The sequence below is a fragment of the Sebastes fasciatus genome, chromosome 3 (genome assembly GCF_043250625.1).
Source record: "Sebastes fasciatus isolate fSebFas1 chromosome 3, fSebFas1.pri, whole genome shotgun sequence".
Classification (NCBI taxonomy): domain Eukaryota; kingdom Metazoa; phylum Chordata; class Actinopteri; order Perciformes; family Sebastidae; genus Sebastes; species Sebastes fasciatus.
In genome coordinates, this window is record NC_133797.1 from 10766005 (window position 1) to 10780512 (window position 14508).

At 40.9% G+C, this 14508-nt stretch overlaps 1 protein-coding gene across 4 annotated transcripts in view; it reads left to right on the forward strand.

The window, feature by feature from the left end:
* The window catches only part of rgl3a (ral guanine nucleotide dissociation stimulator-like 3a), a 33660-nt gene that overhangs the window by 9883 nt on the left and 9269 nt on the right, over positions 1–14508 (forward strand). For 3 of the 4 annotated variants that reach the window (XM_074628872.1, XM_074628871.1, XM_074628874.1), the window contains 7 exons: positions 5398–5687; positions 11470–11514; positions 11695–11864; positions 11950–12110; positions 12200–12511; positions 13137–13240; positions 13483–13567. In XM_074628872.1, coding sequence (XP_074484973.1) covers positions 5398–5687; positions 11470–11514; positions 11695–11864; positions 11950–12110; positions 12200–12511; positions 13137–13240; positions 13483–13567 — 1167 coding nt within the window. Of the gene's footprint in view, positions 1–2339; positions 2575–5397; positions 5688–11469; positions 11515–11694; positions 11865–11949; positions 12111–12199; positions 12512–13136; positions 13241–13482; positions 13568–14508 lie in introns of those variants that run through there. The other variant, XM_074628875.1, reaches the window with a different exon arrangement.

Here is a 14508-nt window from a genome sequence, read left to right on the forward strand (position 1 = left end):
ACGGTAGCGGTCATTTTATGTCACTGGTCTATTAATCTGTCATTTGTAAATTGTTAATCATCAGAAATGTATAAAGTATGTGCGAAAGACAAATACTCACATAAAGAGAGGTGACTATGATTACAAAATTGAAGTTAGTTAATAATATTGATCCTTACGAATTAGGAGGATCTGTACGGCATGCCACCCGTTACAGTCACTGATGTGTTTGGCATTAGTGAACAACACAACTTCAATCTTTGGAGGCCGATGTCCCATTTACAAACGGGTGGGTACAAGACCGTCAGATCTACAAGCCGAATGACAACTACACAATCACCCGGACAAAGCTCATCTAGCTCATGTTATACTAACTGAATGCTCACAGAACGTTGGCTAATCCTGCATAATTAATCTACCGGTATCTTGCAAAATTAATCTGAAATGAAACTGAGTGATAAAGTAATTATAAGTAAGCTTACAAACAAAGCTAAATGTTTATGAGCAATGTTTTGACAGGCTCTTTCAAATAATGATAATAATAATAATATATTAAACTTATATAGCGCTTTTTTAGGGATCTCAAAGACGCTTAACATATTCAGGGGGAAAACGGTGCTGAGGTAGATCTGAGTGTCATCGGCATAGCAGTGGAAGTCCAGGTTGAAGTGGCGTAGGATCTGACCGAGGGGGAATATGTAGATTACGAATAGGAGTGGACCGAGTACAGAGCCTTAGGGGACACCTTGTGTGACTGTGGATGTGGCAGAGGAGTTGTTGTGAAGGGAGATGAAATGAGATCTGTTGGTGAGGTATGACCGGAGCCAGCTGAGTGCAGTACCTTCGATACCGATGTCTTGGAGTCTGGTGAGAAGAATGTTGTGACATACGGTATCGAAGGCTGCACTCAGGTCCAGGAGGATGAGGATGTTGAGGGCTACGGTGTCAGCAGAGGTGAGGAGGTGATTGAGGACTTGGAGGAGTGCAGTTTCTGTGCTGTGGGGGGGGCGAAAGCCAGATTGGAGGGGTTCAAACAAGTTGTTGGAATGCAGGTGGGATTGGAGCTGGGTGGAGATGAGGCGTTCGAGGGTTTTGGAGGGGAAGGGGAGGTTGGAGATAGGGCGGTAGTGATTGAAAATAAATAAAAAAGATAAACTCTAAAACCATAAAAAACTTAGATTTTTGTGAAAAAGGTAATTTTAGGTACTGACCCATTTTAGCTGAACCACGTCAGCTAGATTGGGCCACGATTTTCTGCTAAAATGGGCCACATACACACACATATTTACACAGAAGTTACACATAAATTGAGGACGCAAAACAGGTTCATAGGTCTAGATATGTATCCATGCAAAATCTATAATTTTCACGTTTTAAACAAATGAATATTTAAAAGACCCATGCCAATTTATAAAAAAAAATTCATTAGATCTCGTGCATAGCTTATTTGATGGTCTAATAAATAATTTACTAAAAAGTGGCCCATACTACCTGACTCAACCTTAAATATGGAATTATGAAATATAACTCCCCTGAAATTAATAAAAATAGTTTTTGGGGAAAAAAGACTACTTTTTAAAATATGAAAACCTATTTATTTATTTATGAAACTGTACTGACTTATTCATATATTTATTTTTACATTAATTTATATATTTATTTCATCACTTATTTATTTCATAGGCTTATTTATTTATTATTTAAAGGTCCCATATTATAAAAAAGTTTTTTTATTTATTATAAAGCAGGCTTGAGCCCTATATAAATACTGTGAAAGTATCGAAACGCTCAATCCACAGGGAAATACACACAGCCCGTATTCAGAAACTCTCCATTTGAAACAAGCCGTCAGGATTTCTGCCCATTCGTGATGTCACAAATATACAATATTTAGACCCTTAACATAATTTTAAAAGTAAACATTCTAAATGTGTCCCAGTTTATTCCTGGTTGTAGTGGATGTAAATGTCATCAGCTGACAGGAAGTACACATGGACCCAAGCTGTTGCCTAGCAACGCAATTCCGTCAAAATGCGCTAAAACGGAGCGTTTCAGACAGAGGGTAAATACAGGTATATTCAGGCTGACAGTATGAGGAAAATAAAGTTTTTTTTGAACATTACAGCGTGTAAACATGTTCTTGTAGTGACATAAAATATAAGTATGAACCTGAAAATTAGCATAATATGGGACCTTTAATATTGTATAAAATGCCTTTCCATATTAGTCCCCTTATCCTCATTGGACAGCACCGTTAGCCCATACCTGTGTGATTAGCCCCGCCCTGTGACGTCAGGCTCCCTCCCTCTCCTCCTCTGGTCCTCCTCCCACTCTGGGACTGGTTCATCCACTGTCACTCTGTCGCTTGGACCACGACGTCTGGATACTATCCACCGTTTTACTTTAATTCACTAAAATGAAAGATATAATTCAGAGGAAGTGAACTGCCGGAGGACGGCGGTAATTCCTTAATTCCTGCTGGGCTGCGGGTTTATTATCACTTGCAGCAAAACAACAGGAGTTTACAGACACAAGAATCTGGTATTTCTTCTCTCCGAAAGACAGATAAACATGGGGAAATGGCACCTATCCATGGTAGGTAATGTGTTCCTCCTTAGAATGAGTTGTAATAAGTTAACACATGAGGTTATTTGTACAATGTCACTTTGTCGAACTTTTAATTAATTGATTAATTGATTAATTAATTAATGTATCTCCATGTGTAGTGCGCCAGCCAGCTACATGTGAACGTTATTGTCTCGGTGTCTCTGGTCACAAACATATGATATAAAGGTTTCATTCACTCCACCAGTGTCTCTGATTGTATCTGGCAGCCAGTACACTGCTTCTTGTTTGAGTTTCCGTCATGTGATATCAGGTGTTTTCAAACACATAATGTGTCAGATAGCATTATGATGAGCAGGCTACATATTACCTGTATGGATGGACAAACTGCCACCTTGTTGTCTACAGCCTCATGCTTCTGTTTGACAACAACCCCTGCTGTATATTTCTGTCTGGGTTCTTCTATACTTTCACTGACACTGTACATACATTATTATAAAGTCCAGACTATTATATTTGTAAATCCTGTAATTTAGGAGACAGATGATTGGACAATTTACACACACATACACATAGTTGACTATCCAGTTAGAGATGGCATGATGTATCATAGAGGATTTTCTTGCCACACATCTTGTTCAGACATGTTACCTTCTTCCACTAAGTTGCCAAGAAGAAAGGGATTTTCACTGTCACACCATCAGAAACCACTTTCTCAGTGCTGGGCCATAATGTGATATTGTTTATCATTAGGGCTGGGCGATATGGCCAAAATCTTCTATCACGATATAGGTAATTTCATATCTTGATAACGATATACAGTTTATCATGATATAAATAATAGTAGTATTAGTAGTAGTAGTAATAGTCTATATGAATTAACCACACGGTGAAGGCTATTTTTGTATACTCCTGCTTGAATTAAATACTTGACAAATGAAAAGTACAGAGTATTTGCTCATTTTAAGAACTTGAATGCAAAATGACTGAAACAGTTTTTAAGAAAAATAAATAAATATAGGCCTAGCCTATATCACGATAGAAACAACATAGAAAAATATAAACAATACACTTTTATATAATTTTGACGATCTTTATCGACATATTGCTCAGCCCTATTTTTCATCACTCCAAATATGACAAAATTCTCATCTGGAGGTTTGTGTTTTTCCTCAGCTCTTGTGTGTAAAATAATAAGTAAAATGTATTTATATCTGTCACAACCCAAGATATTCAATAGTTCCGATCATATTTTTGGTAAAAACATTTTATTTTAATAAAAATACAGCTTAAATCAATATGACTTAAAGCTGAAGTAGGCGAGATTGGCACAAACATGTTATTTTTATAAAACGGTCACTATATCGTGACAGTAGTACATGAAACAGGTAATCTGAAAAAAATCATGCTCTTCTGTGTCCTCCGGTGCTCCTAACGGTATCTGCGAGATTTCACAGACCGGAGGAAAACAAGCGGTAAGAGCTGATCTGAACTCCGACCAAACGGTCAAACTAGGCAGTGCTTGAATTACAAATTGCTGAAAGGTTATCATGGAATTTTTTGCCCAATGATGCTAAAAATATACTGCCTACCCCCACTTTAAGGATATATACTTTATGAAATTAAACATTGACACAGAGCTAATGCTGTGATAATTATTGTGATATTATTGTTATCATATCACTCACACTTCTTAAAGAGTCAGTGAAACAACCTGTCCAGCTCAAAGAATTACCTCTTAATCTTTCCTGGACACCTTTTATTGTTTCTCTACTGTTATGTAGCAGGTAGTGTAGTGTGAGGGGAAACGTGTCACTGTTGCTATTCTAAACGGGTACAGAGTTAGAATTAAATTAAGAAAAAATGGTGTCATAGTTTAATACATTGTCTCTGTGTTTGTGGACATAAACAAAAACGCCAGTGAATGCTTCTTCGCCCAATGATCGGCCCAGTCACCAGGTGTCTGTCTGCGTCAGAGGTCAGGGCTGGGTCACAAGCAGAATCTCAAGAATGAGGTTGACTGACGTTGAGTTTGTCCTTTTTAACGAAATGACTCAGTCTGAATGCTTATCATGAGTTTTAGATATGGAAGATTGTCACAGTAATTCAGTTAAGCAGCTGGTGTCGAAAAAGTTCCTGTTGGGGGAATAACGTTGTACAAGTTTTCTTGTTGTGATGTGTTTTTATTAGAGTTGTCAATCGATTAAAATATATAATCGCCATTAATTGCATGATTGTCCATAGTTAATCATAGTTAATAGTAATTTCATAGTTCATAGTTAATTTTTAACCTTAAAGGGAGCAACAACAGGCAACAACAGCTGTCAGTGTGTCAGTGTGCTGACTTGACTATGACTTACCCCAAACTGCAGGTGATTATCATAAAGTGGGCATGTCTGTAAAGGGGAGACTCGTGGGTACCCATAGAACCCATTTTCATTCACATATCTTGAGGTCAGAGGTCAAGGGACCCCTTTGAAAATGGCCATGACAGTTTTTCCTTGCGACAATTTAGCATATGTTTGGAGCGTTATTTAGCCTCCTACTCTAGCTTTAAAACTGAGCCAGCTACAACCTAAAAATTGCAAGTTGTGTTAATGCATTAAAAAAAAATGTGGCGTTAAAACGAGGGCTGTCAAAGCGATAATATCGCGTTTACGCAAATTTGTTTTAAGTTCGGTAAATTATTGTGTGTGTTTCTGTTATGTTGTATGTGACACCTGGACAAGATTTCAAGCACATTAAAGTCTGTGTTATCTACCGTATCAGAATAAAGGAGCAGCATAGAAGGCTGTATCGTGTATTTGGATGGATTTTTGCCAGATCTTGATGACCTTGCTCTCTCTCCTTCAGGATCCGGTGCAGGAGTGGGGGGAGGAGGAGGAGGACGGGGCCGTGTTTGGCATCACGCTACGCCGGGAGCCCGTCCAGCCGAGCTCGGACGTGGCGGAGCTCCCTACGGCCTTCAGCTTCGTCCAGTACCACACGGTGAAGGTGCGCAGGCTGAAGGCCGGCACCCTGGAGCGCCTGGTCACCCACCTGCTGGACCCCGAGCACCAGGAGCCCGACTTCGTCCCTGTCTTCCTCTCCACCTACAGGGCCTTTACCTCCACCAGCACCCTCATCGAGCTGCTGTTTCAAAGGTGAGAAACTGTCTCCACTTGTGTTGAACTGAGACATATGTTAACAATAACCATGAGGGCTCAGTCAGCTGGTCTGCAAGCCCACATATGAGGTTTTTGTTGCTGTTAAACTCATAGATGGATCTACTCAGTTTGGCTCTAAAGATGTATCCTCATGGAGACGCTGTTTTTGGAGAAAAAAAAAGTTCAACATTTTTGGAAATACACTTATTTACTTTCTTGCAGGGAAATGCTTCAATATGAAGTTGGAGCCAGCAGGCATTACCTTAGCATAAAGACAGGAAACATGGGAAAACAGCAAGCATGGCTCTGTCCAAAGGTAACAAATTCTGCCGCCCAGCACCCCTTAAGCGTTATAAGTAACTTGTCATATCTTGTTGCTTTTTTGGCCTTACTGATAGATAGACAGCTGTATTGATCCCCGTGGGGAAATTCAATTCCCACCAAGTCAGACAACAACAAACAAACAACAAAAACACAGTATTCACAATACACAAATAAATAAATAACCTCATAAGAAGCCCTTTGAGACATAATCAACAGCTGAGAGGTACTGAGGCCTGTACTACGAAGCAGGATTTGCGGTTATCGAGGTAACTTCAGGGTTAACTCTGGGTTTTCCGTACTACAAAGCTGGTTTACTTCTTACCGAGGTAGATCTCCATGGTAACTTATGCTGAACGGCTAACCTGCTCCGGAGCAGGTTATGTTCCAGATAAGAGATCAACTCGTATGAAAGCACTTCCTACTGACCAATCAGAACTCTCTGTGGGGATTGTATGATAATATCACACACATATGAAGAAGTTTAAGTCATAATCCAGACTAAAAACAACACAGTTTAAACTGAAAAATGCAGGAAGGACAGCTGACTTTATGTTGTGGGTGTTTACCGCTTTGAATTATGTTTTTATATTTATTTGTTTTTACTTGCTCTTGAGTCCGTTTCACACCGTCACAGAGGGGGGAAGCAGGTGAAAGGATGTTTAAATGTCATAGACGCAAACATATTCTGCAGGGTAAAAAGATACGTTATCCATTCATCTTTTACACTCTGAAAAGCTATTTATATTTAGACGAATATATTCGACTTTAGAGTATTCCGTTAAATTAATAAATCTGTTAATTTACGCAGTCACACATCGGAAGTTTTTTCTTTTTCCAGCTGTACTTCCTGCATTTGGCAGCTTTAGCTGTGTTACTTTTAGTCTGGATTAAGTGTTTAACTTGTTCGTATTTATCTAATATAGTTTACTCTTTGTTAAATGTGCCGCTCTGTCTGCTGTCAGTAGTCTTGTCCACGTCTGTGATTGGTCAGATGCTGCAAACACCTCCTCGTTCATGTGAACGCGCTCATAACCAGACAGAGAAACCCTGGGTTGACTTACCGAGTTGATAACCAGCTTCGTAGTACAGTTTAGCGAGATCTCGTTTGTTAGGTTAAGTGAAGCCAGATAACGAGAAGATACCCTGGGTATGTTGAACTCGCTTCGTAGTACAGGCCTCTGGAGTTATATGCTGGGCTACAACAAAGGAGATATAACGTGTTCAGGATTTTATTACTTTTTGGCAGAGCCAGGCCAGCTGTTGCCATCCGTTTTTAGTCTTTGTGCTAAGCTAACCGTCTGTGAGAGGTAGAAATGTGAGTAGTGGTATCAATCTTCTCAGCTAACTATTTGGCAAGAAAGCCCCTAAATGTCAAACTATTCTTTTAAATATAGTTGACATTAGGGCTTCACGATTTTGAAAGAATATCTAATTGCGAGTATTTTTTACTGATATTGCAATTGAGATATGATTTGCGACATTAGAGGTTATGATCCTTTTTACATCATTATTCTCGTTTTCATTGAAAAACAAATTAAAATGATTAGGTTGTGATTTTTTGCGGGAATCTGTACCAAACAAAGATGTTTCCTTCAGTCTGTAGAATATAATGTCAGGACATCTCTGCAGCACAATGATGCTACAGTAAGCGTCTCCAGGGCCACATTTTACCATGATGACACGCACACAAAGTCATAAGGTGAAAACAATACCAGCGGCTGGTTATTATATTAATTATGCAACCGTGCAAGATGCCATTATGATGTCATTAAACTTTACAGGTTTGTACTTGAGATCTAAATGAAGGCAGAGCATGAAGATGGGTGTTTGTACCGAGCAAGGGTACTGGAAGTAGGGGGGTAGGAAGTGGGAGAGGGCCATTGCCCCCCACTGGCCCGGTTTGGCGTTGCCGCTGGTGTGATTCCATCGCAATGTGGTCCTTAGTTTAGAGTTTTGAGTTAAACTTACTCAATTTCACCTTTTGAAAATCTAAGTTAGTTAAAAGGTTCTTGGCCTCAGTGACACTTGTCCTTATCAGTCTGTAGAATATGATGCCAGGACATCTCTGCAACACAATGATATTTAATGTAAAATGGTATTTTAACACTCATTTAGCCTTTTAACAAATATTGCGATTTCCTCCTCATCCTGTGATATGAAGATTGCAGTAGGCCATATTGCGCTTTCGATACAATTTTAATTAATTGTGCACCCCTAGTTGACATTAAAACTGCCTATGTGCTTGGGAAAATAGATTCCAAAGGCTACATCATATGGGTTTGTTATTTAATAATAAAAAACGATTTTAAAACTAGAGACCATCTTGGGATGGAATCACACCAGCCGCGTGCCAAATCGGGCCAGGGCATAAAGTGGGGGGGGGACAAACAGTCCCTTCACCACTTCCTACCCCCCTACTTCTGGCACCCTTGGTCGGACCACACCCATCTTCAAATCTGGCATCCGTTTAGATCTCAACTACACACCTGTAAAGTTTATTGTCTGCATCTTGCACGGTTGCATAATGTTAATAATTATCATCCTCTCAGCAAAGGAGACACACTAGACTAGGCGCGTGGTTTTAGCTGAGCTGAGCAGAGAGCCGCTTTTGGGCCCCTTCTGAAACGGCTGCGGTGCGGAGCTCCGGTGGCTGGGTTGCAGCCGAAACACAGCACAGCTGCACTCGGTGTCAAACTATCGTCATAAATAGCCCCGGCGTCTAAAAAAACGTATTGACGGGAAAGAGGCTGGGACAATGGGGGCAGGGCATCAAGGCCACTGTGGCCGCAGGTCATACGATTTTCAGAAGGGCATCAAGGCCAGACAGAGGGGCCACCTTGGCCGGCGGTGAAATTCCTGCCCTGGTTGCGACGCTATCACGGTGACAAAATCTTTCCACAGAAATATAAACACCAAAGTACTCAGAACCGCCGCTGTTTTAGTTCCTGCTCCAGGACCACATTTTATCATGATGATACGCACACAAACTCATAAGGTGAAAACAATAGCAGCGTCACTGTTGCGGCTGGTAATTATACACATTATGCAACCGTGCAAGTTGCCATTATTATGTCATTAAACTTTACAGGTGTTTCCTTGAGATCTAAATGAAGGCAGAGTATGAAGATGGGTGTTTGTACCGAGCAAGGGTACTGGAAGTAGGGGGGTAGGAAGTGGGAGAGGGCCATTACCCCCCCACTGGCCCGGTTTTGCATTGCCGCTGGTGTGATTCCATCGCAATGTGGTCCTTAGTTTAGAGTTTTGAGTTAAACTTACTCAATTTCAACTTTTGACAATCTAAGTTAGTTATAAGGTTCTTGGCCTCAGTGACACTTGTCCCTATCAGAAGTCAGATACAGATTTGAGGGCCTTTCTTCATAAGTTATTGATGTTGATTTGTTACTCTGGCGTGTGATATTTTTCGAACGTCATCACCAGGTTTAACAACATACCAGATGCACACATCATACAATTACCAGAGCAGACAGCTATGTAACACCCTCTTTATGTCACTTCAGCTTCACAAGGCAAACCTCGATTGACATTTGAGACTTGACAAGTTTCTATGACAGGTTTTATGGTCAGGAACGAAACAAAGCTTTTCTCCATTCCGGCGTGGTCATGACCACACCTTCCACACCCAGCGGAGGTGCTCGAGAGATTGGATTTGACTGAGTGGGGAATGCAACTAGAGTTATACAACACAGAGCCAGTCCTTTGAACTTGCTTGGCCTTTTGTCTCTCTCATGTCCTAACAGCTCACCTTAGCTGAATGTACTGCAAATGGCTGCCTGTGTGAAACTGTGGCCATTAGTGCTGTTCAGTTGATATATTATTTGTCAAACAGTCGCCCTCATATCTGCGGTGCTGGTGGCAACAGGTTTCCTGTGAGCTTTATCTGAGGTCAGCCTCTGGACAATCTGGGAAGTGTGTTTTCCCTTCTTTGCCTTAAAGGATTTTGTATAGGATGTAACATTTTGTTGCCATCACTAACTTCTAACTTGTAAACCGCCTGCTCTTAAGCTTGATAGTTGCTGTATAAATTACATTTTTATTTTATTTGCTCTTTTATGTCACATTTTTTTTAAACTTTGGCCATGTTCCTACAAACGTGACAGCATGGTAGTATGCTTCAGTTATACTGCATATATATATTTATGATGCAATTGATCCCTGAGGGAAAACATTTGCCAGTTTCCACTCGTCACTCTGTAGTGCCTAGTTCACACTGCACGACTTTAGACCCGATTTTCCACTCACCAACAGTTTTTGGAGCTCCCTGACAAAAGCCCCATATCGGAGGCAAATCCACGTTGCCTTGGCGCTCACAAATCGGTGCTCGAGCGCTATGTGTGAACTGTGAGAAGACTCTCGGCTCGCTGCTGCATCACAGACACATTCTCTGTCTGTTAGGGAGCTACAGCTAATGAGAGCGCAAGACACGGGTTGAGGGGAAACCTGGAGGAGGGGTCGCCTGGGGCGTGTCTAGAAGGGAGACCGCAAATTGTGAAATCTGATCTGCAATCTGCAAAAACTTGCAAAGATTCTCGCGAGACTCGCTGTCGACCTATCCTAACCTTAACTATTCAAGGTCAATGCCTAACCTTAATAATCTCGCAAGACTTTCCACAGTTTGCTGGTTCCTTTCTAGCCACTACTGGTCGCCTGTAGAAACAGGAACTTTACTGTATGTGTTATATTACCGTACTGCATACTCAGTATGAAACTTGTCTGTATTTTTTGTCACCAATATTTTATTTATTTATTACTTTTCAACTGTAAGCTTTAGATGGCATTTCAGCTTGTATGTACTCATCTGCTTTGTAAACATGTAGCAAGGTAATAGTGTTGCTAAGGAGTCCTATTTAACGTTGTTCAACCCATTAAACAGTTCTTTTGAGAGTTTAGAATGGTTCTGGACTGTTATATGCTATAAGCAGGGACACATGTTTGTAAGGCAGTCTTAGGTTTATGGAAGACCAGCCTACAGTAGGGACCCAGGATGGTAAAGGGCTGCTTTTGTTTGTCATGCTCTTTTTGTTTATTTTGGTTTTACTGATGTATCATTGTTTTATGATTCTGTCCGATGCAGTACACAACCACACAAACTCAAGTTATGTTTATTCAAGCATTCAGATTTCCGTATTCTTGTGACCCCCTGTCACCGCTCAGTCACGTAGTGTGAAAACCACGTCTTCGGGACTCTCGATTACAAGACAGCAAGTTGTATAGTGTGAACAGTACTGCGATCTGTCGACTTTAAAAGTGGTGTAGTGTGAACTCAGCTCAAGGCCACAGTGTCTCTGTGGGGATGCAGAGTGTTGCTGGACATTTCCACAGCCCTGGGACATTTGTTGTTTACAGGATGTTTCCTGTCACCATGTTCATGTGATGATTATCATTGAAATGTAGTTCTCGGCTGATAGGTAAATGTGTTTATTTATTTTTTCGACAGAGACGACTCAATCGCCAACCTGGATAACACTGTCTGCCCACAAAGGTGAGTGCAGTTGAGTTTTGATAATTGGGTGTAAATGGAGTAAAATCACATTATTATTGTTTATTTGTCTGCCACAGATTACGCCAATGTTGTCCAGGCCTCCTTTAATCTCAATCAAGGATGAACCTGAACACTGACACTATAATTTACACTTATTAATGTCCCTGATCATCCCCTCAGTACCTTAACCCCGGTGGTCCGGCAGTGGCTGGAGGAATATGGTGAAGACTTCTACGAGCCCCCTCAGCACCAGGCCCTCCGGCTGTTATGTGTCCATTTGCGGCATCGCCTCTGCTACAGACGCTTGGCTCAGACTGCCAAGACCCTCCTCAAGAGGTTCCAGGAACAAGGTACAGGGAACAGGAGAAGTGATTATGATGGACTGTAGAACTGTAGATGAATCTTTTGTCATTTATGATTTGGTGTGTTTGACAGATTGCAGCCAGTCTGCGTCACAGCACGACAGTGAATCATCACAGCAGGAGCGCAGCGATCAGGAGGACGGAGCAGAGATGTCCATGAAGGAGGAAGACAAATACAACTTTATGGACTTCCCTGTGGGAGACGTGGCGGAGCAGCTGACCCGATTGGACGCTGTAGGTTTCCTTATCAGATATCTCAAAGCTCATTTCTGTGTCAGTGTGGGTCACTCATTCATATTGTGTCTCCACCTCCTCTTCCTCAGGAGCTGTTTGTCAGAGTGGTGCCCTTCCACTGCCTGGGCTGCGTCTGGTCCCAGCGCGACAAGAAGGAAAACCGAAACCTGGCGCCCACCGTCCGCGCCACCATCTCCCAGTTCAACGCCGTCACCAATCGTGTCATCACCTCGCTCCTCTGCCCGGCCTCTCCCAGCCCTTCCACTTCCTCTCCCATCTCATCGCCCAGCCCCTCCTTTACCTTCCTGTACCCCCCCAACGCCCCGAGCTCACCTCGCTTCTCTCACACCAGCCCCGCTCACAGGGCACGCATCATCGAGGGGTGGATTGCCATTGCTCAGGTCAGGGTCAAAAAAACATTTAGAATTTCATTAAAGGTTTATCATTGAGTGACATAAATGAACTAGGGCTGTCAAAGATGATGCAATAACGCGTTAACACACATTTGTTTTAACGCCACTAATTTCTTTAACGCATTAACACAACTTGCAATTTTTAGGTTGTATCGGGCTCAGTTTTAAGGCTAGAAAATCTAAGGAATCCTTGGTACCAACCATGTCATACTAGCTTGTCAGGAGGAGGCTAAATAACGCACCAAACTTACACTCAATTTTGGTGAGGAAAAACTGGCATGGCCATATTCAAAGGGGTCCCTTGACCTCTGACCTGGAGATATGTGAATGAAAATGCTAAATGCAGTACCTGTGAGGGTTTCTGGACAATATTTGCCATTTTTTCGAGTTGTTAATTGATTTCCAATAATAAATATATACATACATTTGCATAAAGCAAGCACATTTTCCCATTTTGATAAGAGTATTCAATACTTGACAAAATAGAAAATGTGCGATTAATTTGCGACTAATCGTGATTAACTATTTAAAACGATTGACAGCCCTATAATGAAAATGACTTTTGTCAAAACGTCATAACAAAACAGCATTTTCTTGTATTTTCTCCCCGCAGGAGTGCAGACAGCTGAAGAATTTCTCCTCTTTGAGGGCCATCCTTTCAGCCCTGCAGTCCAACGCTGTGTATCGCCTCAAGAAGACCTGGGCTGCTGTCAGCAGGTCAGCGAGCCATTACAAGACACCACACTTGTCGTTTTACTCATAACTTATAAAACTGAATTGACTTTTTTAGGACACAAAATTAAAAATAGTAGGTGAGTAAAGATATAGTAAAGATAAAAAATCAGTTCCATAGCGGGTTTACCCAAGTGATTTCTCTACCGAACATGCAGCCTGGATCAAGGTGAATATTAACATTTAAAAAGAACACTGTCTTAACTGATGTATTTGTTTTGTTTCAGGGAGAGCATGAATACATTTGACCTCTTGTGTGAGACTTTCCCTGATGAGAACTGTGTGCTAACCAGCAGAGAGATCCTGGTGGAGGTAATAAACACACACGTGAGAGAATGTGAACTAATGTCTGCCTGATAAAAGATCTGTGTAGTTATTATAAGTGTGCCAGCTCTTTCCATAAGCATAAACATTTCAGCATTTTCCCGATTGAATTGGGTTAAATTGCACTGGCCCGTTCACGCCAGTGCAAAAAGAATCACTGAACAAACTATTGAATACACTGCAGTAAGAAAATAACCGGTAGGTACGGCCTGTTTTTCCATTTTAAAGGGCTCTTGGGGCTCTGCATGGTTAAAACTGTACGACCTGTAATTCCCATTACTTGATTATTCAGTCAACAGAAAATGAATTGGCAACTATTTTGATAATCAATTGATCATTTTGGTTGTTTAATCAATGAACAACTTCAACCATTCTCTATTTGCAGCTTCTCCAATGTGAGTATTTGTGTTGAAGAGACAAAACAAGATATTTGAAGACGTCACCTTGGACATTTTTCATTATTTTCTGAATTTTTTTGCGTTGAAATTCATAGATTAATAGAAAAATAATCTATAGAATAAGCAATAATGAAAATAATTGTAAATTGCAGCCGTAGTCTGTTATATCTATCTATCTATCTATCTATCTATCTATCTATCTATCTATCTATCTATCTATCTATCTATCTATCTATCTATCTATCTATCTATCTATCTTTCTATTATTCACACATGTTGATCTGTAAATCCACTTACTGAATGCATTATCTACAAATGGCCTCTAATCGCTGATTGATTAGTTGTCCTATTAATGGTCTAATCTCGTGTCTTTTTCAAATCACAAAACTGAATTGTTCAATCTCCGGTTCACCTGCCGCTCTGTGTCCTTTGTTCCCTGTGAAAAACATTTGATATGAATGTGTATTTAGTCATGTTATCAGCAGCCCAGTTTCTGTAGAATAATGAAAAGGTCATTGCTAGCAGCCAACA